This window comes from Cherax quadricarinatus, chromosome 72, assembly GCF_038502225.1.
Source record: "Cherax quadricarinatus isolate ZL_2023a chromosome 72, ASM3850222v1, whole genome shotgun sequence".
NCBI lineage: Eukaryota > Metazoa > Arthropoda > Malacostraca > Decapoda > Parastacidae > Cherax > Cherax quadricarinatus.
Genome location: NC_091363.1, coordinates 5614338 through 5640320, shown reverse-complemented (window position 1 = coordinate 5640320; position 25983 = coordinate 5614338). Strand labels below are relative to the sequence as shown.

Genomic DNA, 25983 nt, shown 5'->3' with positions numbered 1-25983 from the left:
TTTACATCAGGGTTATCAAGCGTCATACATCAGGGTTATCAAGTGTTATACATCAGGGTTATCAAGCGTCATACATCAGCGTTATCAAGCGTCATACATCAGGGTTATCAAAACGTCATACATCAGGGTTATCAAAAGTCATACATCAGGGTTATCAAAACGTCATACATCAGGGTTATCAAGCGTCATGCATCAGGGTTATCAAAACGTCATACATCAGGGTTATCAAAACGTCATACATCAGGGTTATCAAAACGTCATACATCAGGGTTATCAAAACGTCATACTAATTATTTTTGCGATGTAATCCCCATAACCCTATTTCATGGCACAAAATCTGCTAACTTCCTAGCACCAGCTCCCATTTCCTTAAAATTAATATATCAAGTTACTGGTAATTACCAGTAACTTGATTTTTCTTTTAACATATATAGAATAGGTCAGCAGTGCGCTGCCTTATTCTATATGACAGATACATAGTAGGAACAAAAGCTAGTTATATTTACGTGTCATAGTCCATCAGATAGGGTGGATTTCATACATGCAGTGATGAAATCTGTCAGCCTGAGCTGGGAGACCTCAGTAAGTCAATTATGATATCGGCAAGTATTCCATAAAGGGTCAGGGGCTATGACATCTACAAATGTTTCCTCTCGGCAGAGCTGGAGTTACTATTCCTTGAGAACTACCTCTCAGATGGTCTATCTCACATTATAGTAATGGAATTTGTGAAGATATCTTGTGCATTACAAGATAGCAATACTATAATTAAAGATAATAAAAGAGCATGAGAATGAAGAAACACAGAAGCAGACTTACTCTCCCATGCTGCTAGACAAGTCCAAGTGACACCCTCCCACACCTACTCACGTACCCATCTAACCTATAATATATAAAGCTAACCAAAGTTCCACATTTATAAATATATATAAAAAACATATATTGCGTAAGAACAGTGCACATTCGTTGCTGCAGTAGCCTAGCAACATCGAACTACAACATTATCAAACAATGATGAATTAGATACCTGTGCAACACTAGGCTATCTTTATTATGGCAACGTTTTCCCAACTAGTGGCTTTTTCAGTCCAATACGGAGAAGAATGGTTGAAGTCACTCGTTGGCTAAAAATTTTCACAATAAATATATATAAAAGAGGATATAAAAGAGGATAACATCAAAGCTGCTTTCATAGAAAACCTGGAAGCTTTCTACAACAGATGGGAACATAAAAAGGCTGGGCTGAATGGTACTGCCCTTGATACTGGCCATGTAGTCACAAACTGTAAGGCTGGAGGTGATGTCCTGGTAGTCAGTAAATGTGGGGCTGATAGTGCTGTCCTGGGAGACAGAAATGGTGAAGCTGGAGGTGCTGTCCTGGGAGACAGAAATGGTGAAGCTGTAGATACTGTCCTGGGAGACAGTAATGGTGAAGCTGGAGATTTTGTCCAGGTAGTCGGGAATTATACGCAGGAAGGAATACATATAAATGACCTCATAGAGGACAGGAGCCATAGTAGGGAAACAAGTGTAGTCAAAGATAAGATAAAACCAATATTGCAAACTAGAAATACCGCAGGAAATAGCAAACAAGAGGACTCCAATAGCAATAGTGAGGATAAATTACCAAAAACAACTGGTGGGAGCTCCATTGTTGGTGCTAGGGAGGATAGGAGTAAGACAGGGAAACATGCACCAACAGGGAATACAGTCACAGAAACCCAAGGCAAACGGAAACCAAGCCTGTGCTCATACTATGCACTTGGTATCTGCTGGCATGGGAAATCTGGAAAAACAGATGGGACATGCAACTATGACCACCCTAGAAAATGTCATGCCCTTATGACAACAGGAAAATGCAAACTCCCTTCCTGTAAGCTTTTTCACCCTGAAATGTGTACCTCTTCAGTACAGGAAAGACTGTGCTATAACTTAAATTGCCAGGCATACCATCTAAAGGGGACAAAAAGATACAAAACATCCAGGCCATGGGAAAACCTGGGTAGCCACAGCCACTCAAGAGGGAGAGGTTTTTTAGTGCCAGGAAGGAAAAAAAACTGGCAGGAAATGGCAGAAATCGTACACCAAATCCAGTCATTCCTGGAGTGGAACCACAGTCGATGGCCTCCACTCCAAACCAACAGATACAGATACTAATGCCGGAAAAAAAATCCCCCCCCAGTACCAACAATACCACCAGTCCGATAACATTCTTCTTTGCAAATATACAGGGTCTAAAGCCAGCAACAAACAACAAAATACCTTTCATCCGTGGACTGCTTGCAGAGGCAAAGGCAATGTTCGCGGCTTTCACTGAGACCCACATAAAGGATCACTTGGACAACGAAATATGGATCCCAGGTTACAACCTATACAGATGTGACAGAGTGAACAGGCAAAAGGGGGGGGGGTTGGCCTGTATATTGCAGAGTCACTTGTTTGCACAGAACTGCTTAATGCCTCAAATGACGTAGTGGAAGTTTTAGCAGTAAAGGTCGAGAACCAAAACCTAGTCATTGTGGTAGTCTACAAGCCTCCGGATGCAACATCCCAGCAATTCCAGGAACAGCTGTTAAAAATTGACCACTGTCTGGAAAATCTTCCAGCTCCTGCACCCAACATCTTGCTCCTGGGGGATTTCAACTTAAGGCACCTAAAATGGAGGAATATAGCAAATAATATTGTTGCAGTAATAACACCAGGAGGCAGCTCTGATGAAAACTCACACTCACACGAGCTTTTAAATCTCTGCACAAAATTCAATTTAAACCAGCAAATAATAGAGCCTACTAGACTGGAGAATACACTAGACCTCATCTTCACTAACAATGATGATCTGATAAGAAATGTCACCATATCAAAAACAATATACTCAGATCACAACATAATTGAGGTTCAGACATGTATGCGTGGAGCCCCAGACCGACAAAATGAGACTAGTCACGAGGGAGCATTCACCAAATTCAACTTCAATAACAAAAACATAAAGTGGGACCAAGTAAACCAAGTCCTAACCGATATAAGCTGGGAAGATATACTAAGCAACACAGACCCAAACTTATGCCTAGAACAGATTAACTCGGTGGCACTCGATGTATGCACAAGGCTTATTCCTCTAAGAAAAAGGAGGAGTAGATGTAAAATAGAAAGAGACAGGCGCTCCCTTTACAGGCGACGGAAAAGAATAACAGAGCGGCTAAAAGAGGTCAATATATCTGAAATGCGCAGGGAGACACTGGTCAGAGAAATAGCAAGCATCGAACTTAAGCTAAAAGAATCCTTTAGGAGTCAGGAATCGCGGGAAGAACTAAAAGCCATAAATGAAATCGAAAGAAACCCAAAGTATTTCTTCTCCTATGCCAAATCAAAATCGAGAACAACGTCCAGTATTGGGCCCCTACTTAAACAAGATGGGTCCTACACAGATGACAACAAGGAAATGAGTGAGCTACTCAAGTCCCAATATGACTCAGTTTTTAGCAAGCCGCTAACCAGACTGAGAGTCGAAGATCAAAATGAATTTTTTATGAGAGAGCCACAAAATTTGATTAACACAAGCCTATCCGATGTTATCCTGACGCCAAATGACTTCGAACAGGCGATAAATGACATGCCCATGCACTCTGCCCCAGGGCCAGACTCATGGAACTCTGTGTTCATCAAGAACTGCAAGAAGCCCCTATCACGAGCCTTTTCCATCCTATGGAGAGGGAGCATGGACACGGGGGTCGTCCCTCAGTTACTAAAAACAACAGACATAGCCCCACTCCACAAAGGGGGCAGTAAAGCAACAGCAAAGAACTACAGACCAATAGCACTAACATCCCATATCATAAAAATCTTTGAAAGGGTCCTAAGAAGCAAGATCACCACCCATCTAGAAACCCATCAGTTACACAACCCAGGGCAACATGGGTTTAGAACAGGTCGCTCGTGTCTGTCTCAACTACTGGATCACTATGACAAGGTCCTAAATGCACTAGAAGACAAAAAGAATGCAGATGTAATATATACAGACTTTGCAAAAGCCTTCGACAAGTGTGACCATGGCGTAATAGCGCACAAAATGCGCGCTAAAGGAATAACAGGAAAAGTCGGTCGATGGATCTATAATTTCCTCACTAACAGAACACAGAGAGTAGTCGTCAACAGAGTAAAGTCCGAGGCAGCTACGGTGAAAAGCTCTGTTCCACAAGGCACAGTACTAGCTCCCATCTTGTTCCTCATCCTCATATCCGACATAGACAAGGATGTCAGCCACAGCACCGTGTCTTCCTTTGCAGATGACACCCGAATCTGCATGACAGTGTCTTCCATTGCAGACACTGCAAGGCTCCAGGCGGACATCAACCAAATCTTTCAGTGGGCTGCAGAAAACAATATGAAGTTCAACGATGAGAAATTTCAATTACTCAGATATGGTAAACATGAGGAAATTAAATCTTCATCAGAGTACAAAACAAATTCTGGCCACAAAATAGAGCGAAACACCAACGTCAAAGACCTGGGAGTGATTATGTCAGAGGATCTCACCTTCAAGGACCATAACATTGTATCAATCGCATCTGCTAGAAAAATGACAGGATGGATAATGAGAACTTTCAAAACTAGGGAGGCCAAGCCCATGATGACACTCTTCAGGTCACTTGTTCTATCTAGGCTGGAATATTGCTGCACTCTAACAGCACCTTTCAAGGCAGGTGAAATTGCCGACCTAGAAAATGTACAGAGAACTTTCACGGCGCGCATAACGGAGATAAAACACCTCAATTACTGGGAGCGCTTGAGGTTTCTAAACCTGTATTCCCTGGAACGCAGGAGGGAGAGATACATGATTATATACACCTGGAAAATCCTAGAGGGACTAGTACCGAACTTGCACACGAAAATCACTCACTACGAAAGCAAAAGACTTGGCAGACGATGCACCATCCCCCCAATGAAAAGCAGGGGTGTCACTAGCACGTTAAGAGACCATACAATAAGTGTCAGGGGCCCGAGACTGTTCAACTGCCTCCCAGCACACATAAGGGGGATTACCAACAGACCCCTGGCAGTCTTCAAGCTGGCACTGGACAAGCACCTAAAGTCAGTTCCTGATCAGCCGGGCTGTGGCTCGTACGTTGGTTTGCGTGCAGCCAGCAGCAACAGCCTGGTTGATCAGGCGCTGATCCACCAGGAGGCCTGGTCACAGACCGGGCCGCGGGGGCGTTGACCCCCGAAACTCTCTCCAGGTAAACTCCAGGTAATATATACGCAAGTGTCTTAATTTATCATCCAGTCGGTTTTCTGAACCATTTATCTATATTATGAGATGAGCATCACGCGCTTGGTATACAAACAACACCATCTAATTCTAGGTTGACTCAGAGTAATTAGGGCGGGTGTTTTATACCATCATTAAAAGTCTTTACAGGACTCCTGGCCACTCGTGATTACCTCTCATATCCTAAACACTGTATGACACCGGTGAATTTAGTGTTTCTCATAAATATAATAACTTGTGATGAATGGTTTGAAAAACCGACAAGTTGAAGATTGAGACACTTTTACAGCATATGGGAATCTTTATTCAGGAAACGTTTCGCCACACAGTGGCTTCATCAGTCCAATACAAAGAGGAAGGCGTAAGGAGAGGAGGAGTATAGGTAATCAGTCCCTCAGCCTGGAGTCGATGTGTTCAGTCCATCAATCTTGTAGAATGTACAGCATAGGGCCGTAGACGTGGCTTATATACTGTAGTGAGATGAGGTGAAGCAGGCGGAGGCGGGGTCATAGTGGTACCATCCACTAGTCGAAGTGGTTTTTCAAACCATTCATCACAACTGTCAGACACTGCATCATCATGGGATCTTGTTACAAAGAATTCTTCAACACTTGTTCAACCTTTGGACGAAGACCTACTTCGACTAGTGGATGGTACCACTATGATCCCGCCTCCGCCTGCTTCACCTCACCTCACTACAGTATATAAGCCACGTCTACGGTCCTATGCTGTACATTCTACAAGATTGATGGACTGAACACATCTACTCCAGGCTGAGGGACTGATTACCTATACTCCTCCTCTCCTTACGCCTTCCTCTTTGTATTGGACTGATGAAGCCACTGTGTGGCGAAACGTTTCCTGAATAAAGATTCCCATATGTTGTATAAGTGTCTCAATCTTCAATATAATAACTTGTCTGTTCTCTGAACCTTTATCTACAAAATAGCAATAATATGGTGTCTCGTGTTGCCCTTCAGTCAGGGTGACATCACCAGTCAGGCGGTGATGGCAGCTTAGGTAGCCACTGTGACGGAAGTCTGGCACTCTTCAGGTTATTTTAGTGTGGTGTGCCAGCGAGGGCTTGTGACGGCACCCTACACTACGCCACACACCATCACCACATCACCTCCACAACACATGGTTACAGGACGGAGGATCGAGCTTTCATCAGTCCTTGCGCTCAGTGTGAACCACACGGGGGCGAGTGTTGCTCTTATGAAATACAACATTCCACCACACACAATAATTATCACATTATCAACAGGTTTTATTATTATAATTATCATTTCATCAACATTCTCAGGAATGATACTCAAAAATATATTTGAAACTTCGAGATATAAATCTTCTAAATTTGAACCTTGCAGACTTGAACTTTTCTACTTTGAACCTCATTAACAGTGTTTACAATGTAATAGTTTCATTTTACAGGTCGTTCTTTAAAAATCATTTCCTCTTCTGGTGTATAATGTCAATACTGGGAGCACAGGTGACCCTGTCTGTCCCAGTTCTCATAAAGACCAACCCTAGTGGTTGCCTGCTTACGTTTCAACCCCACTGGCTGCACCTCGACGTGGGTGTGGCTGAGGTAATGAATGTTTCATCATATATATATATATATATATATATATATATATATATATATATATATATATATATATATATATATATATATATATATATATATGTGTGTGTGTGTTTGTGAGTGTGTGTGTGTGTGTGTGTGTGTGTGTGTGTGTGTGTGTGTGTTAGTTACCATTTTGTCCTAGGCACATGTGTGTGTGTGTGTGTGTGTGTGTGTGTAAGAACACAGGATAAGATGATAGCCTCCTAGGATTACCAAGTAATATGATGGTAATTTAGTAGCTCAGTGTCTCATTGTGACACACCTGGGAGCAATTTGCAACACAACAACATAGTTTGCTAACTTGTTCTCTACACATAATAAACGTCCTGCATGCAAGTGCTTAATACATCTCATTAGTATTATTACTATTAATATTAGTAGTACTAGTTGTATCGTTGCTGTTATTAATATTATTATTAGTCGTACTGGAGGTAGTAGTAGTAGTAATAGCAGTGGTAGTAGTGTGCAAGAAATTTACATGACCTCATTTACCTGTGACCTGTTTCGGGAATTTTCCTGCCGTCGGCTCTACTCGAAGTTATAACTGAGGCCAAGGAGAGAGGCCAGTCCGCCTTGTTGATACTAAGATCTAGATTTGTCCGGGATTTGAACTTCGAACTTCCTTCACCTGAAGCTGATATCATACCACTAAAGCAATAGACCATTTTATTCCACTTTGCTTTATTAACGAAGTCCCATTAACAGTCGATATATGAGAGGGAGGGGGGGAAGTGAGAGATGAGGGAGAATGAGAAGTGCAAGTGGGATGAGTGAGAAATGAGGGAGAATGAGAAGTGCAAGTGGGATGAGTGAGAAATGAGGGAGAGATGAGAGATGCTACTTGGCTGTGGTCAGAACAATGGAGGGTCACTGTGGTGGTGTTAGTGTGTTGGCAACCACATAAATGAGCACACACACACACACACACACACACACACACACACACAGGGTATTTGTGGTTCAGTTGATAGCACACTCAGCTTACATAGTGTCTATGGTTCGATCCCCGGTACGGTTGGAAACGTCAGGCATGTTTCTTTACACCTGTTCTCCCCGTTCATCTAGCAGTAGTAGGTACCTGGGTGTTAGTCGACTGGTGTGGGTCTCATCCTGGGGGACAAGATTAAAGGACCACAGTCGAAATAAGATAGACAGTCCTCGATGAGGTACTGACTTTTTTTTGGGGTTATATTGAGTGGCTAACTCTCCCTCTTCCAGGTTAAAAATCACAAATAAACATAACATCTAGTATTATCCTTTATAATGACATTATCATGCATAATGCCAATATAATTATGTATAATAATATCATGTACAAGGCTAATATTATCATGTATAATGCCAATATCAGCATGTATGATACTAATATTATCAGGTATAACAAACATTATCACGTACACCATTATTATTATGTATAACATCAATAATATCATGTATAACTTACAAAAATGATCAACATGCCTGTGAGTGCTAAGGAATTTCAAGACAGGCATCATGTGTGTCCCAGAATCCATTTTTATTCGATGGAAGACCGATGTCAACAGAATGTGACACATGGCACTGTGCCAACAGTGAACCTCAGCACTGTATCCTGGGACGGCATTAAAGCAAAAAAAATATCTTAATTTGGATTAGATGTTTAAATAGTTCACGTCTTATGCAACTTAATATTTACATAACTGTGAATAAAATGTATATAATATACGTGTAGTGCACTTCTCTCGATGTACACGAACCGAGAGCAGTAGTGTATATACATAACAATATTCACGTAAACTGGATGAGAATTGAACGCGAGGCTATGAGTGTACGAACGTGCACACTACCACTGTCTGTGGTGGTTACAGTAGAAGAAAATAACCCTTGTTGGGTAATGTTAAGTAGGCGTCACAATCTATGACGTCAGTTTAAACACTTTCAACAGAGGGAAACCTTTACTTTATGAATTTTCGCCCACAGTGGAACTATATTAAATCTCACTGCAGGTGAAAAAAAAAAAGTTTTTCTCTGCTTGAAATGTCTGAGTTACCAATTATCGGCTAGGCTGCTAGACCATTGTCTACCTTCCAAGGTGTTCCTTATCTCCCACACACACTAAGACGCATCACGTGGACTCCCCTACCCATCACGACCCATGGTTTGCAAGCCAACTCTTGGGGTGGGGTGGTGGAGGGGATGGGTGGATTGTAGGCGGCGGAAATACAGTGAAGATTGCCGAGGGCGAGACGCGAGGTGTGAAGACTGCAGTGTGTGGTATTCTTACATCTCTCCTCTTAGTTTCAAGCACAACTGCCGTGTGAGATGCATCGCCGGGTATAAAGAAACACGTGTGTCATGGTTCCCAATGAATTTTAGGTCAAGGTTAGACAGTCATTTGCCAGAACCCCCAAGCGTCACTTGATTCACATGCCCACCGGTACTACATCTGTGGAGCAACGTATCTTTCCCTATTATCGGCTGACAGGCACCTGTGGAGGGTAAAGTTTTGAACATAGAAAATTGCCCTAACCCTCTCAGTGGCACTGTGTGGGGTGTGCCACTTGGCAGCGGGCCCGTGAGCCTCTTTGGCTAGCGTGTGTCGGAGTTTGTGTGGGCGCAGTGTCGCTGGCGTTGTGGTGTTATGTAGCCGCGCTGCCTCCTGCAGGAGTTAACCCATCCTGGTGAGTGTGAAGCCGACCACGTGTTGCCCTTGATTTACTGAATTGTAAAAACCACCTGGCACGGGTCTTTATCATAAAGTGACACATTCAGTGGTGACAGCACAATTGTGGGATGAGGGAAGATGGTGTGTTTAAGAACACGTGAAGGTGGGGTGGCCGATGGCCCTATGGCGGACCACATCAGCAGTGACCACTGGCTTACCAGCGGTCGGCTGAATGGTGAGTAATCTTGACTCCTTTGCTCTTTAAAGAGGTGATGAATTCCGCCGGTCCGGCACTTCTGAGTATTTAAACTAGTGGGCACTCCCCAGCGATCACACTTCGTCAGCCTCGCTAGCCATGTTGGAAATTCTTTCTATGGTAACACCCGTCACTCATGCTCCCTCGAAGACAGTCTCATACACGACTCCTTGTCCACAAGTAACAGTTGTATTTATGTTTGCAGGTGCAGAGCTTACCGAGCCTCGTCCTCTCCGAGTGCCATCGACAACTTACGACTTACGAGACCATCGCAACGAACCCTCGAATTGCTTCTCTCCAGAAGCGACCGTCAACTTTCCTGATCCGGAGCGCATTTTCCTAGGACCTTCACCACCCCTCCCTCCCCGTCCACGTAGTTCCACTGTCGTGAAGTTGCTATGAAGTGGTGCCAAAGGCTCTAGTGCGTTGTTTGATTAAAGATTTAGCAAGGTTACCCTGTGCGTGTTTGGCAAGAATTAGTAAAGAAACTCTCTAGTTATGATAAAGTTTTCATGCAAGTGAATGAAGTATCAGAAGTGTTAGCTCACGAAAGTTAGTGATAGTATCTGTGATAACCATATTTACAAATGTGCCGGAGTTGGTGTTGTGTGTGAACACACTTAGTCACGCTAGAAACATACGCCTTTTGAAATATAACTTGCGAATACAATATATAATTACTGAAGAGGCTTTGGATGAGTCAAGATATGGAAGGCAAGAGAGCTGACAAACACACACGCAAGGAGAAGAGCTTTGTACAGGTAAGATAAACATTAATAATAATAATAATAATAATAATAATAATAATAATAATAATAATAATAACAATAATAATAATAATAATAATAACAATACGGGATACATACACCAAGAGGCTTGCATCTTTCAGCGTCTATATGCTGAGTTGTTTAGTTCCTAGTTTAGGGACTGAAGTATTCTTGTCTGGCATTGAAAAGGTTACGTGCAGTCTTAATGACCCTAGTATAGTAGATAGCCTTTAAATCCCAAGAACCAACGAATCAATGATAATAATAATTAATATTATTACTGATTTTGTCATCATCATTAGGAGGATGTTCTAAACCTGTCACACAACGCCTGGGGAATAGGAGGTAATTAGGTTTGATCCAAGACGATAGCTCCAATTCCTTGGATCAAGACACTCGTGTGATAAAATGTTTTACTATTTCTAACTGGATCTGTTTGATCTGAAAGGAACGGGAGTCCTTCATTATCAATACACCCTCCCCCCTCCATTCAGGGGCTGGGAACGAGAGAACAAACAAAAAAAAATATTTTTAGATACTGGATACTACAAGGGTCAGCAGACTGGTCCCTGAAAAATGAGGTAAATCACAGATTTTTTTTGACCACACTGACCATATCCCAACACAAGTAAGGTGACTCCCTCTGAACCCCCCCCCCCCCCCAAAAAAAAAAAAAAAAAAAAAAAAAAATCGCCATCTTTCATTCAATAGCTGTCTTGCCAAAGTTCGCGGACATCACTGCAGCAGCCTTACCCCTCCCTCAAAGTACAGGCACTATACTTCCAGCCTCCTTAGATTTCTAGTCTGGCTAACCGGTTTACCTTGAATCAATTCATAAATGTTACCTTGCTCACACTCCAACAGGACATTTAAACCATAGAAACCGCTTGCCTCCACTCCCAGCAAACACGATCACAAACATTTGCTTGATGCTACTCCTTCGCTCCTTCCACCCCGGATTTACAATATACACCTTGGTCATCCTATCTTACTTCTTTCTAATAGACCGAACCATCCTACCAACCCTTCTACTGCTTTCTTAAGTTATACCTTTACCCCACACCGTCTTTTAATTCTATATTCCTTGTTATTTTACATTATTCACACCGCACACTGATCTCAAATCACAGATTTTGTTCATGGGGAAACAGGAAACTGAAAGGGTCATACAGCACCTGGAAAATGAGAAGTAATTAGGAGATTACAAAACAGACGAGAAAAATCTAGTGCGTTGAGATGTCTGTGGAGAGGATTGGCAGTGATTGAAAAAAAAAAAAAGGAATGTATGAGAAAAATAAAATGTCACAGTATCGTGACTTGAAAGTGGTCCAGGCGGGACTGAAACGTTGTCATAAGGTTCCTCTTCTCAGTGCGTTTTTTTTTTTTGTGTGTGTGTGAAATGTACTAAAAGCGGTGGCAGCTTTTTTGTATGGGAGTGAAGCATGAATTGCATCTAGAACGAGGCTGCGGGCCGTGGTATCTTACAGAACAACATGTGATGTAAATATTATAACGATCCTCACCGTCGTTGATGACATGAGGTACTGTCAACCAATACTGAGGTACTGTCAACTAATATTGAGGTACTGTCAACCAATACTGAGGTACTGTCAATTAATATTGAGGTATTGTCAACCAATACTGAGGTACTGTCAACTAATATTGAGGTACTGTCAACTAATATTGAGGTACTGTCAACCAATATTGAAGAACTGTCAACCAATAGTGAGGTGCTGTCAACCAGTGTTGAGGTACTGTCAACCAATACTGAGGTACATCAGTACTGGGAAGAGCGCGCCACCAGTAACACCGTGGGCATTCAAGATGTTTGAGAAACTTGGTGAGTTCACTTTTGTGTTCGACTAAGGGATGGCACCCATAGTCACGGTTTATACGGCTCTCAGTGCCAATTCGCGATGTATGACCCTTGTAGGTTTAGCGCTTCTTTTTTAATATAATAATAATCAGTGCCAACTTAAGTGACTGGGCTTACGAAATTCTCTGACAACAGCTTGGCAGATTGTCCTTGTCACACACACACACACACACACACACGAATGTGCGTTGTTAGCACCATTTTCAAAGAGACTTGTCGAAAGACCCTTGGCCTGTTTTGTGTGTAGTAGTAGTAGTAGTAGTAGTAGTAGTAGTAGTATGTGTGTGTGTGTGTGTGTGTGTGTGTGTGTGTGTGTGTACTCACCAAGTCGTGGTTGCAGGGGTCGAGTCACAGCTTTTGTGTGTGTGTGCGCGCGCGCGTGTGCGTGCATGCATGTGAGTGTTTATGTGTGCGTCAGACACTGAATCACTCTGGCTTCATATTACACATACCGTAACGTTTATTTGTGATGTACCTTAGGTAAACCCGGCAGCAAATTTCAAGAGTCTCCCCACGCATTGGATATTCATCCATTTTCTCTCTTACAATAACATGTGCTCACGCTCCCTCGTCTTAGTGTTAAGTAAGTTTATTCAGGTATACACAAATACAGTTACATAGAATTATCATACATAGCAGCATATGTGTAGAGAACCTAGAATAACCCCAAAAAAGTCAGACAGAGTGACTTATTTCCTTCAATACCACCCAAACCCGTGGGTATGTGCTGACTACTACCCACACCATGGGTATGAGGTGAATACCGCCCAAACCAATGGGTATGCGCTGACTAAACCCTAATGGAAGTAAGCCACTTTGACTTTTTTGGGGGGTTATCCTAGGTTCTCTACACATATGCTGCTAATAATGATAATATGTATCTATTTCTACAAGTACTTGTACAAGGTACACAGACCATACCTGACATCAATGACATACTATTATATAGAAAGTCGCATGTTAAACTAACACCCACATCACGAGTGTGGTGACTACCACCCACACCATGGGTAGGTAGTGATTACCACCCACACAATGCCCTGTGGCCCGGTGAGGGGTCCGGGTTCGATTCCCGGCGAAGGGGTGGAAACACTGGACGTGTTTCCTTGCACTGGTTGTTTATGTTCAGCCATCAGTAAAATGGGTACCTGGGTGTTAGTCGACTGGTGTGGGTCGAATCCTGGGACACTGACCTAATTTGCGGGAAATGCTCAGCATTACAAGCGGCTTTCTATATAGTAGTATGTCATTGATGTTAGCTGTGGTCTGTACACCTTGTACATGTACTTGTAGTAAATAAAGATGATATATTATTATGTGCTGAATATAGACTGAATTATGCATGTCAAACTAATTTTCGTTATATTTTCAATGCTAGTATTTTGGGAGAAATCACAATTACTTTCGATTACCTCTGAACACCTGTCTCATAATTACTTTGAACACATCTTAGGCTAGGTAAGGTTTGTCAGGAAACAGGACAAGTGTTTCTCGTGATAACTTTTAACAAGTCTCATAATTTGAATTCTTATGTCTTATAATTACTTTCTAGTATTATTATTATATTAAAAGCTTATCATTTTATTATTATTATTATATTTTTATTATTATTATGGAGAAGCACTAAGCTTGTAAATGATGTACGGTGCCTGGGAAATGGGAGTTAATCAGGTTAAATACGAGAGATTGTAGCTCCGGCGCCTTGAATTAGGAGCCCTCCAAGGTTGCCTCCTCCCAGAGATTTTGTTATTGGGTTTAAAACCCACCCAAAATAGTCAGGCCACTTAACTTTTTGTATCTTTCAGTTAGTCAACAATATTTTTCACTAGCCTACCCTAGCCCTTCCATTTCATTTTCTTTATCTATAGCCTACAGAGAAAATTAGCTGGATGAGTTTAAGGAAGTAAGAAGAAGGTGAATGTAAGTTTGAAAGAAGTGAATGTTTCCATACTTGAGAGTGAATGTGTCAGTTATCGGGTCTATGGAAACAACTTCACGAAATAAATGAGAGAAACAAAGCAGTAAGAATATTGTGGAATTTGTAAAAATAATGTTTGTCAAGGTATACATAAAGAGAAATGTACCCGAGTACAGTGGTGTTGTACAGATGGTGTTAAACATTGTGTTTGAAAGTTGCAACCAGGAAGAGGCTGCAGGCAGTACATATGTCGCGTGAGTTGTGTTATGTAGTGTCATTACAATAATGGTACACAGTATAGACAAGCTGAGGAATTAGACACATGTACAACACCTGGGTGTTACACATGTGTCTTAAGTCCTCATCATGCGGTGTCATTATTAATTAGGTAATAAAAAATAAAGAAAGTGGAAGATGAAGAGGTGGTGTGAAATGTATAAGATGGCCTGATCATATACAACGGAAGGAGCAAGGCGAGTTGTATAAATTTAGTGTAGATGGAAGATGGTATAAGGAACTTCCAGAAAAGTTGGAAGGAGGATGTGTTGCCGATTTTGAGTGGTAGAGGCACAGCATCAACCAGGCATACGTGAACACATTAAATCAGAGTTGGGGAAGAGTGGGCTTTTTGGGATGACAGGATGTCAGTGTTAGCCTTGTCTATTGAGTGCTGCGGTAAATTAACACCATTAATTGCCTTGTATTCTGTAGCTTTCTACGCCTTGTGTACAGTCCCTCGTTTGATAAATTTACATCTTCTCTATCAATGCTTCACAGCGATATTCTGCAAATATTTCCAATGTTCCATGTCTAGAAACTCGCACTTTTTTTTTTTCACGCTTTTTCGTATCTTCGTTCCTTCCATCCTCGTCTGGCATATTTTTACTCGCTTTCTCTCTATCTTACTTTACATGAATTTCTTCCCGTATTTATTGTTTAAAAGTTTCTCTCGCTTGCTTACAAGAGCACCTGACACATCATTCTTATGTTTATTGTAATGCTAATATTTGTTTCAGTTCGACCTATTTTATGTTTCCCAGTTTACTGTTTAATGCTTACGCTTATTTTGTTTGTGAGGACTCATACTACTTGTGTTTCCTCTGGGTGTCTGGTGTGACCCGGTGTGACCCGCCGTGTTGGTGTGGGCAGGAAGGTGGGCGGACCATGTCTCCAGCTCATATGTATGGCGGCTTCTGGGAGCATCAATCCCCAACCAGGATGAGGCACTACTCGGTAATCTCCGCTGACCTTGCTTGACCGTGTGTCGTCCTACTTGACCTTGTTTGTCCTTGTGTTGACCCACCTGGCATTGTTTACCTGCCTTCACCCACTGACCTTAATTGGGTCGAATCATCATGTTTTCTTTGCATTAGAGTGCTTCTACTCACCCGACACTGGCGAGAGATACTTATCTTTGTACTCTCATAATCACCAAGCTAACCTTCTATGATCCCGTGGGACCCGTAATGTATCTTTCTCGACACAATGTCTTCTTGTATGCCAGCCACCATTGTGTTCCTGAAAACCTAACAGACTAAAATGTATACCACTAACGATATTTAGCCATATTGGCCTGCTTAAATTACGTTTTTGGATCCCGTACCCACTTACTCCTGGGTCTTGTATGATTGTATGATATCGTTTTTAAAAAACTGTTAAGTTAGTTCTGCTTAAAAAATTATAAATATCACTTGTTATCCTTTAGCTTGCGCAGTGGTAAAGAGGCATTTCACCTGTATACTAACATCAGTTACATTTTAATCACTAAAATACGGAGTATGTTAAACTATATATATATATATATATATATATATATATATATATATATATATATATATATATATATATATATATATATATATATATATATATATATTAACCGTGTTATTGTATTAGCCACAGAGCCTATCAGCAACGCAACATTAAGAAAGACAGTGTTCTTGTTGTGGTTAAGTTGTCTTTGTGCTGCAGGAAACACGAAGCTGGGTCGTGACACCAACATTCTACTTCCCACACAGTAATGAACAGCGAATTGGTGCCAGAAATAATATTTTTATTGATGTCTCGTACAATTTATCACAAAATAAAAAAAAAATGGGTTCCCAGAGAATGTGATGACTCGCCAAATCGCTTGGAATTTGTCCCTCATTGTGGAAAAATTTGCTCAAGATACACAGTAGAGCGTCGATTTAATTTGATCTGCTGAAAAGCTAAAGATATACTTGTTTTAACACCATCGGTTATATTTATAGGATAATTAGGAGGAATGTGTTTTGGCTGGGCAAGTTGCCTCCGACATTGGTTAAATTAGTTTAATCCCATCTAATTCCTAGCAGAAAGAAGAGATTAGTATGTTTTATTTATGTTTTGTGATAGCTATCTCAGCTGGCCTCTCACGACACTGTTGCTATGTTCTGGCATTCGAACTATCCAATTACACTTACAAATAAAGTATAGAACAATAGGTAGCGAGATTTGCTTAAGATAATTCTCTAGAGTATTTTGCTTCTAGATTTCTTTCTTTCATATACCTTTGAAGAGTTTCGAGAGTTTATCTGCTCTCTGAGCCCAGCCATGGGCCAGGCTCGTCTGGTACTTGCCTGGTCAACCAGGCTGTTGCTGCTGGAGGCTCGCTGCCCCACATATCTATCACAGCCTGGTTGATCTGGCACCTGGTGAAGATACTTGTCCAGTTTCCTCTTGAAGTCTTCTACACTTGTTCCAGCCGTGTTTCTGATATCTTCTGGTAAGATGTTGAATAGTCTGGGGCCCCGGATGTTGATATGGTAAATATAGAACTTGGTAATGAAGCTTGCTATATTTTATGCGGTAAGATGACTTAGTGTGTTCTTATGTGATGTGTTGAGGTGTAACGATTTGGTTTAAACAAAGAATGTACAAATATATACATGACGCAAATTTACAAATATATAATGTCTGGCCACATCGCTATTATTCTTTCAGGTATACAGAAGTAAGATCAGGGACAAGATAGGCCCACTCAAAAGTTCCTCGGGTCAGCTCACTGACAGTGATAAGGAAATGTGTAGAATTTTTAACACATACTTCCTCTCAGTTTTTACACAGGAGGATACCAGCGATATTCCAGTAATGATAAATTATGTAGAACAGGACGATAATAAACTGTGCACGATTAGGGTCACAAGTGACATGGTCCTTAGGCAAATAGATAAATTAAAACCTAACAAATCCCCAGGCCCTGATGAACTGTATGTAAGGGTTCTAAAGGAATGTAAAGAGGAGCTTAGCACACCTTTGGCTAATCTTTTCAACATATCACTACAAACTGGCATGGTGCCAGATAAGTGGAAAATGGCAAATGTGATACCTATTTTCAAAACAGGTGACAGGTCCTTAGCTTCGAACTATAGACCAATAAGCCTAACCTCCATATTGGGAAAATTTATGGAATCAATAATTGCCGAGGCAGTTCGTAGTCACCTTGAAAAGCATAAATTAATCAACGAATCTCAGCATGGTTTTACAAAGGGGCGTTCCTGCCTTACGAATTTATTAACTTTTTCACTAAGGTATTTGAGGAGGTAGATCATGGTAATGAATATGATATTGTGTATATGGACTTCAGTAAGGCTTTTGACAGGGTCCCACATCAGAGACTATTGAGGAAAATTAAAGCACATGGAATAGGAGGAGAAATTTTTTCCTGGATAGAGGCATGGTTGACAAATAGGCAGCAGAGAGTTTGCATAAATGGGGAGAAATCAGAGTGGGGAAGCGTTACGAGCGGTGTTCCACAGGGGTCAGTGTTGGGCCCCCTGCTGTTCACAATCTACATAAACGACATAGATGAGGGCATAAAGAGCGACATCGGCAAGTTTGCCGATGACACCAAAATAGGCCGTCGAATTCATTCTGACGAGGACATTCGAGCACTCCAGGAAGATTTGAATAGACTGATGCAGTGGTCGGAGAAGTGGCAGATGCAGTTTAATATAAACAAATGCAAAGTTCTAAATGTTGGACAGGACAATAACCATGCCACATATAAACTAAATAATGTAGATCTTAATATTACGGATTGCGAAAAAGATTTAGGAGTTCTGGTTAGCAGTAATCTGAAACCAAGACAACAGTGCATAAGTGTTCGCAATAAAGCTAATAGAATCCTTGGCTTCATATCAAGAAGCATAAATAATAGGAGTCCTCAGGTTGTTCTTCAACTCTATACATCCTTGGTTAGGCCTCATTTAGATTATGCTGCACAGTTTTGGTCACCGTATTACAGGATGGATATAAATTATCTGGAAAATGTACAAAGGAGGATGACAAAGTTGATCCCATGTATCAGAAACCTTCCCTATGAGGATAGACTAAGGGCCCTGAATCTGCACTCTCTAGAAAGACGTAGAATTAGGGGGGATATGATTGAGGTGTATAAATGGAAGACAGGAATAAATAAAGGGGATGTAAATAGTGTGCTGAAAATATCTAGCCTAGACAGGACTCGCAGCAATGGTTTTAAGTTGGAAAAATTCAGATTCAGGAAGGATATAGGAAAGTACTGGTTTGGTAATAGAGTTGTGGATGAGTGGAACAAACTCCCGAGTACAGTTATAGAGGCCAGAACGTTGTGTAGCTTTAAAAATAGGTTGGATAAATACATGAGTGGATGTGGGTGGGTGTGAGTTGGATCTGATAGCTTGTGCTACCAGGTCGGTTGCCGTGTTCCTCCCTTAAGTCAATGTGACCTGACCTGACTAGGTTTAAACCGGTAGGAGACTTGGACCTGCCTCGCATGGGCCAGTAGGCCTTCTGCAGTGTTCCTTCGTTCTTATGTTCTTATTATGCTTTATAAAGGTTTGAGGGACTGACCACCTACCATCAAGGGTGAGGGACTGACCACCTACCATCAAGGGTGAGGGACTGATCACCTACCATCAAGGGTGAGGGACTGACCACCTACCATCAAGGGTGAGGGACTGACCACCTACCATCAAGGGTGAGGGACTGACCACCTACTATCAAGGGTGAGGGACTGACCACCTACCATCAAGGGTGAGCGACTGACCACCTACCATCAAGGGTGAGGGACTGACCACCTACCATCAAGGGTGAGGGACTGACCACCTACCATCAAGGGTGAGGGACTGACCACCTACCATCAAGGGTGAGGGACTGACCACCTACCATCAAGGGTGAGGGACTGATCACCTACCATCAAGGGTGAGGGACTGACCACCAACCATCAAGGGTGAGGGACTGACCACCTACCATCAAGGGTGAGGGACGGACCACCAACCATCAAGGGTGAGGGACTGACCACCTACCATCAAGGGTGAGGGACTGACCACCTACCATCAAGGGTGAGGGACTGACCACCAACCATCAAGGGTGAGGGACTGACCACCTACCATCAAGGGTGAGGGACTGACCACCTACTATCAAGGGTGAGGGACTGACCACCTACCACCAAGGGTGAGGGACTGACCACCTACCATCAAGGGTGAGGGACTGACCACCTACCATCAAGGGTGAGCGACTGACCACCTTCCATCAAGGGTGAGGGACTGACCACCTACCATCAAGGGTGAGGGACTGACCACCTACCATCAAGGGTGAAGGACTGACCACCTACCATCAAGGGTGAGGGACTGACCACCTACCATCAAGGGTGAGGGACTGATCACCTACCATCAAGGGTGAGGGATGGACCACCAACCATCAAGGGTGAGGGACTGACCACCTACCATCAAGGGTGAGGGACGGACCACCAACCATCAAGGGTGAGGGACTGACCACCTACCATCAAGGGTGAGGGACTGACCACCTACCATCAAGGGTGAGGGACTGACCACCAACCATCAAGGGTGAGGGACTGACCACCTACCATCAAGGGTCAGGGACGGACCACCAACCATCAAGGGTGAGGGACTGACCACCTACCATCAAGGGTGAGGGACTGACCACCTACCATCAAGGGTGAGGGATGGACCACCAACCATCAAGGGTGAGGGACTGACCACCTACCATCAAGGGTCAGGGACAGACCACCAACCATCAAGGGTGAGGGACTGACCACCTACCATCAAGGGTGAGGGACTGACCACCTACCATCAAGGGTGAGGGACTGACCACCAACCATCAAGGGTGAGGGACTGACCACATACCATCAAGGGTGAGGGACTGACCACCTACCATCAAGGGTGAGGGACTGACCACTTACCATCAAGGGTGAGGGACTGACCACCTACCATCAAGGGTGAGGGACGGACCACCAACCGTCAAGGGTGAGGGACTGACCACCTACCATCAAGGGTGAGGGACTGACCACATACCATCAAGGGTGAGGGACTGACCACCTACCATCAAGGGTGAGGGACTGACCACCTACCATCAAGGGTGAGGGACTGACCACCTACCATCAAGGGTGAGGGACTGACCACCTACCATCAAGGGTGAGGGACTGACCACCTACCATCAAGGGTGAGGGACTGACCACCTACCATCAAGGGTGAGGGACTGACCACCTACCATCAAGGGTGAGGGACTGACCACCTACCATCAAGGGTGAGGGACTGACCACCTACCATCAAGGGTGAGGGACTGACCACCTACCATCAAGGGTGAGGGACTGACCACCTACCATCAAGGGTGAGGGACTGACCACCTACCATCAAGGGTGAGGGACTGACCACCTACCATCAAGGGTGAGGGACTGACCACCTACCATCAAGGGTGAGCGACTGACCACCTACCATCAAGGGTGAGGGACTGACCACCTACCATCAAGGGTGAGGGACTGACTACCCACCATCAAGGGTGAGGGACGGACCACCCACCATCAAGGGTGAGGGACGGACCACCAACCATCAAGGGTGAGGGACTGACCACCTACCATCAAGGATGAGGGACTGATCACCTACCATCAAGGGTGAGGGACTGACCACCTACCATCAAGGGTGAGGGACTGACCACCTACCATCAAGGGTGAGGGACTGACCACCTAGCATCAAGGACTGACCACCTACCATCAAGGGTGAGGGACTGATCACCTACCATCAAGGGTGAGGGACTGACCACCCACCATCAAGGGTGAGGGACTGACCACCTAGCATCAAGGACTGACCACCTACCATCAAGGGTGAGGGACTGACCACCTACCATCAAGGGTGAGGGACTGACCACCTACCATCAAGGGTGAGGGACTGACCACCTACCATCAAGGGTGAGGGACTGATCACCTACCATCAAGGGTGAGGGACTGATCACGTCAGTACTACTACTGCTTCCAATGCAGTATTCACCTGTATCTTGCTTAAGACACCTTTTGTGTAGGCGAAATGCTTCAGTAATAGTGATACACATGGTGCAAATGTGTGTTACTCCTCAAGTACGTCTTGCTAAAGTTGTTTCTCATTACACTGGTAATTTCTCACCATCCTGATAGTTTACATTCACCAGTTCATACACGAGGAATTCATATCATTCTTATATAATAGGAACTGCTGGTCATATCCTTCCGTAACCGGGTTCACTACCTGCATCACTGTAAGTGTAGCTGAATTGTGCGCACCAGATAAAATGATAGACGTTTATCACTGAGAATGATAGACGTTTATCACTGAGAATGATAGACGTTTATCACTGAGAATGATAGACGTTTATCACTGAGAATGATAGACGTTTTTCACTGAGAATGATAGACGTTTTTCACTGAGAATGATAGACGTTTATCACTGAGAATGATAGACGTTTATCACTGAGAATGATAGACGTTTATCACTGAGAATGATAGACGTTTATTACTGAGAATGAAAGACGTTTATCACTGAGAATGAAAGACGTTTATCACTGAGAATAAAAGACGTTTATCACTGAGAATCATAGATCTGGTCGTTAAGATCACACTGGCGGTTCCAATGAAGACTTGAAGACCCATTCAGGATAGTATATCCATGGAAATGCGCTAAACCCGTAGGCTCATATAGCGAAGTAATCAGGTTAGATCCAAGGAAGGGGAGGATAGCATCGATCTGTTAGATCAGGAGCCCGTTGTCAGCATAAAGAAACCCTCCTCCCCCCTGAAGGGTCTACGTAGTATAAAAACCTGTAAATCCTTCTTCCTCTTTCCTATTTACTGATTGGTTAATGGAGTTTAAAGCCTATCGACTACAGGAGCATCACTAGGGCTACACCTAAGATAAGATATAAGAGTTTGTCACCAGACACGGCTACTTTAATGTCTCCTCTGAACATATTAAGCCTACTCCATACCAGCAGAATTATGTACGGAATCTCTAAATAAGGTAATGTGATTGTTACGTTATTTCACCATTTCTTCACAAAATTAAACCAATTACTGAGATATGGTGCCACCCTCCACCTCCTTGGATCAAACCTGATAACTCCCTCATTCCCCTTGTGCTGTATCAGTTCTTCCCCAATTGAAAAGAAAAAAAAAATTTTTTTTGGGAAGTGATCACAAATCACTGTTTTAATATATCATGGAATTTCCCTAATAATGGCAATCAAGTCTCTGTCCCTGACTTCCGCTTGGCTGATTTCATAGGACTGGAAAATTACTTGGGTGGGCTGAACTGGAATGACCTGACTATGGGTCAGGTAGGTGGTGATGGTTGCCGATATGACGTTTTCCAGAGCATAGTTCTAGCTGCTCAGACAACTTTTGTTCCAAATAAGGAAATCAGATCAAGCAAAAATGATCCTAAATGGATGAACAATAGATTAAAACATCTCATTGGTCAAAAGAGAGGCATATATAGGCAAATCAAAAGAGGAGAGGGGCAATTAAGAAATCAACATTTTCAGTTAAAGAGAGAAATAAAAAAGGGAATAAGAAAAGCAAAAAGAGATTATGAGGTTAAACTTGCAAGAGAATCGAAGACTAACCCAAAAGGATTCTTTCAGGTATACAGAAGTAAGATCAGGGACAAGATAGGCCCACTCAAAAGTTACTCGGGTCAGCTCACAGACAGTGATAAGGAAATGTGTAGAATTTTTAACACATACTTCCTCTCAGTTTTTACTCAGGAAGATACTAGCGATATTCCAGAAATCATAAATTATGTAGAACAGGATGATAATAAACTGTGCACGATTAGGGTCACAAGTGACATGGTTCTTAGGCAAATTGATAAATTAAAACCTAACAGATCCCCAGGCCCTGATGAACTGTATGCAAGGGTTCTAAATTTAGGAATGTAAAGAGGAGCTTAGTAAACCTCTGGCTAATCTTTTCAATATATCACTACAGACTGGCATGGTGCCAGATAAGTGGAAAATGGCAAGTGTGATACCTATTTTCAAAGCAGGTGACAGGTCCTTAGCTTCGAACTATAGACCAATAAGCCTAACCTCCATTGTGGGAAAATTTATGGAATCAATAATTGCCGAGGCAGTTCGTAGCCACCTTGAAAAGCACAAATTAATCAACGAATCTCAGCATGGTTTTGCAAAAGGGCGTTCCTGCCTTACGAATTTATTAACTTTTTTCACTAAGGTATTTGAGGAGGTAGATCATCGTAATGAATATGATATTGTGTATATGGACTTCAGTAAGGCTTTTGACAGGGTCCCACATCAGAGACTATTGAGGAAAATTAAGGCACATGGAATAGGAGAAATTTTTTCCTGGATAGAGGCATGGTTGACAAATAGGCTGCAGAGAGTTTGCATAAATGGGGAGAAATCAGAGTGGGGAAAGTGTCACGAGCGGTGTTCCACGGGTCAATGTTGGGCCCACTGTTGTTCACAATCTACATAAACGACATTGATGAGGGCATAAAGAGCGACATAAGCAAGTTTGCCGATGACCAAAATAGGCCGTCGAATTCATTCTGACGAGGACATTCGAGCACTCCAGGAAGATTTGAATAGACAGATGCAGTGGTCGGAGAAGTGACAGATGCAGTTTAATATAGACAAATGCAAGGTTCTAAATGTTGGACAGGAAAATAACCATACCACATATAAACTAAATAATGTCGATCTTAATATTACGGATTGCGAAAAAGATTTAGGAGTCCTGGTTAGCAGTAATCTGAAACCAAGACAACAGTGCATAAGTGTTCGCAATAAAGCTAACAGAATCCTTGGCTTCATATCAAGAAGCATAAATAATAGGAGTCCTCAGGTTGTTCTTCAACTCTATATATCCTTGGTTAGACCTCATTTAGATTATGCTGCACAGTTTTGGTCACCGTATTATAGAATAGATATAAATGTTCTGGAAAACATACAAAGGAGGATGACAAAGTTGATCCCATGTATCAGAAATCTTCCCTATGAGGATAGACTGAGGGCCCTAAATCTGCACTCTCTAGAAAGCCGCAGAATTAGGGGGGATATGATTGAGGTGTATAAATGGAAGACAGGAATAAATAAAGGGGATGTAAATAACGTGCTGAAAATATCTAGCCTAGACAGGACTCGTAGCAATGGTTTTAAGTTGGAAAAATTCAGATTCAGGAAGGATATAGGAAAGCACTGGTTTGGTAATAGAGTTGTGGATGAGTGGAACAAACTCCCAAGTACAGTTATTGAGGCTAAACCGTTGTGTAGTTTTAAAAATAGGTTAGATAAATACATGAGTGGGTGTGGGTGGGTGTGAGTTGGACCTGACTAGCTTGTGCTACTAGGTCAGTTGTCGTGTTCCTCCCTTAAGTGAATGTGACCTGCCCTGACTAGGTTGGGGCATTGGCTTAAGCCGGTAGGAGACTTGGACCTGCCTCGCATGGGCCAGTAGACCTGCTGCAGTGTTCCTTCTTTCTTATGTTCTTAAGATAAATTTATTTACAGGAATGCGCTAAGCTTTTAAGACCCAGCGCCCAGGGAATGGAAGTCAGACTTGATCCGAGGAAAGGGTGGATAGGTCCAATTCCTTGGATCAAGAGACAGTACTCTTTAAGGGTAATCTCAGTAAAAACCACAAGTATCTAATTTCCTCAAGGCTACGTAACAAGTGTGGTGCAGGGAGCGTCACATCACAAGCTGGTGGATCATCAACTTGGTATGTGACCCTCAAGGGCCACAACACGAGGGCGCATCCCACACACTTCCTGATTGTGGTCTCCACCCTTAATTCTTCCCCTAATAAAGGTTAAAATTTGACTGTGTGTTTTATTGCAGGTTTCACTATTGTTCTGCCTCGCCAGAATGACACCCAAACTTTTCGTGAAAATATGTGGTTAAAACAGATTACGTAATTATATTTATTAAGAAGAGCAAAAATATAAATTATTTTTTTTGGTTAAATAATGGGGCTTAAAGCCTATCGACTGCACGTATCCTTGTCACCACGAAACAAGAATACTTTCATCTCTGTGATAGGTTAGGTTAGGTAAGGTTCGTCAGGAAACAGGACAAATGTTTCCTGACGCGGGTCTTAGTCAGATGATGACCCGCCTTTGGAGGTTTTGGTCATCTGACCGAGGCCTTCCGCTGGCTTACCGGTCCACCCCTTTAAAAATTATGGTCATTTATAACCAGTCTATCTCTGTGATATGGGTTCTGGTAAAATTTCGACATATATACACTCCAAGAGAGATGCACCTCTCGGTGTATATATCCTAATATATAAATAAATCACTAAATGTGATTTATATGGTAGGAGAGTATAAAAGTT

The 25983-nt window shown here is 42.6% G+C and overlaps 1 protein-coding gene across 7 annotated transcripts in view; it reads left to right on the top strand.

Moving 5' to 3' along the window:
• The window catches only part of LOC128705644 (uncharacterized), a 123554-nt gene that overhangs the window by 17497 nt on the left and 80074 nt on the right, over window positions 1-25983 (top strand). For 4 of the 7 annotated variants that reach the window (XM_070100324.1, XM_070100323.1, XM_070100322.1 and 1 more), the window contains exons 1-3: window positions 9411-9556; window positions 10002-10557; window positions 15507-15590. In XM_070100324.1, the coding sequence (XP_069956425.1) occupies window positions 10492-10557; window positions 15507-15590 (150 nt within the window). In that variant the 5' untranslated portion in view covers window positions 9411-9556; window positions 10002-10491. Of the gene's footprint in view, window positions 1-9410; window positions 9557-10001; window positions 10558-15506; window positions 15591-25983 lie in introns of those variants that run through there. The other 3 variants (XM_070100321.1, XM_070100325.1, XM_070100326.1) reach the window with 3 other exon arrangements.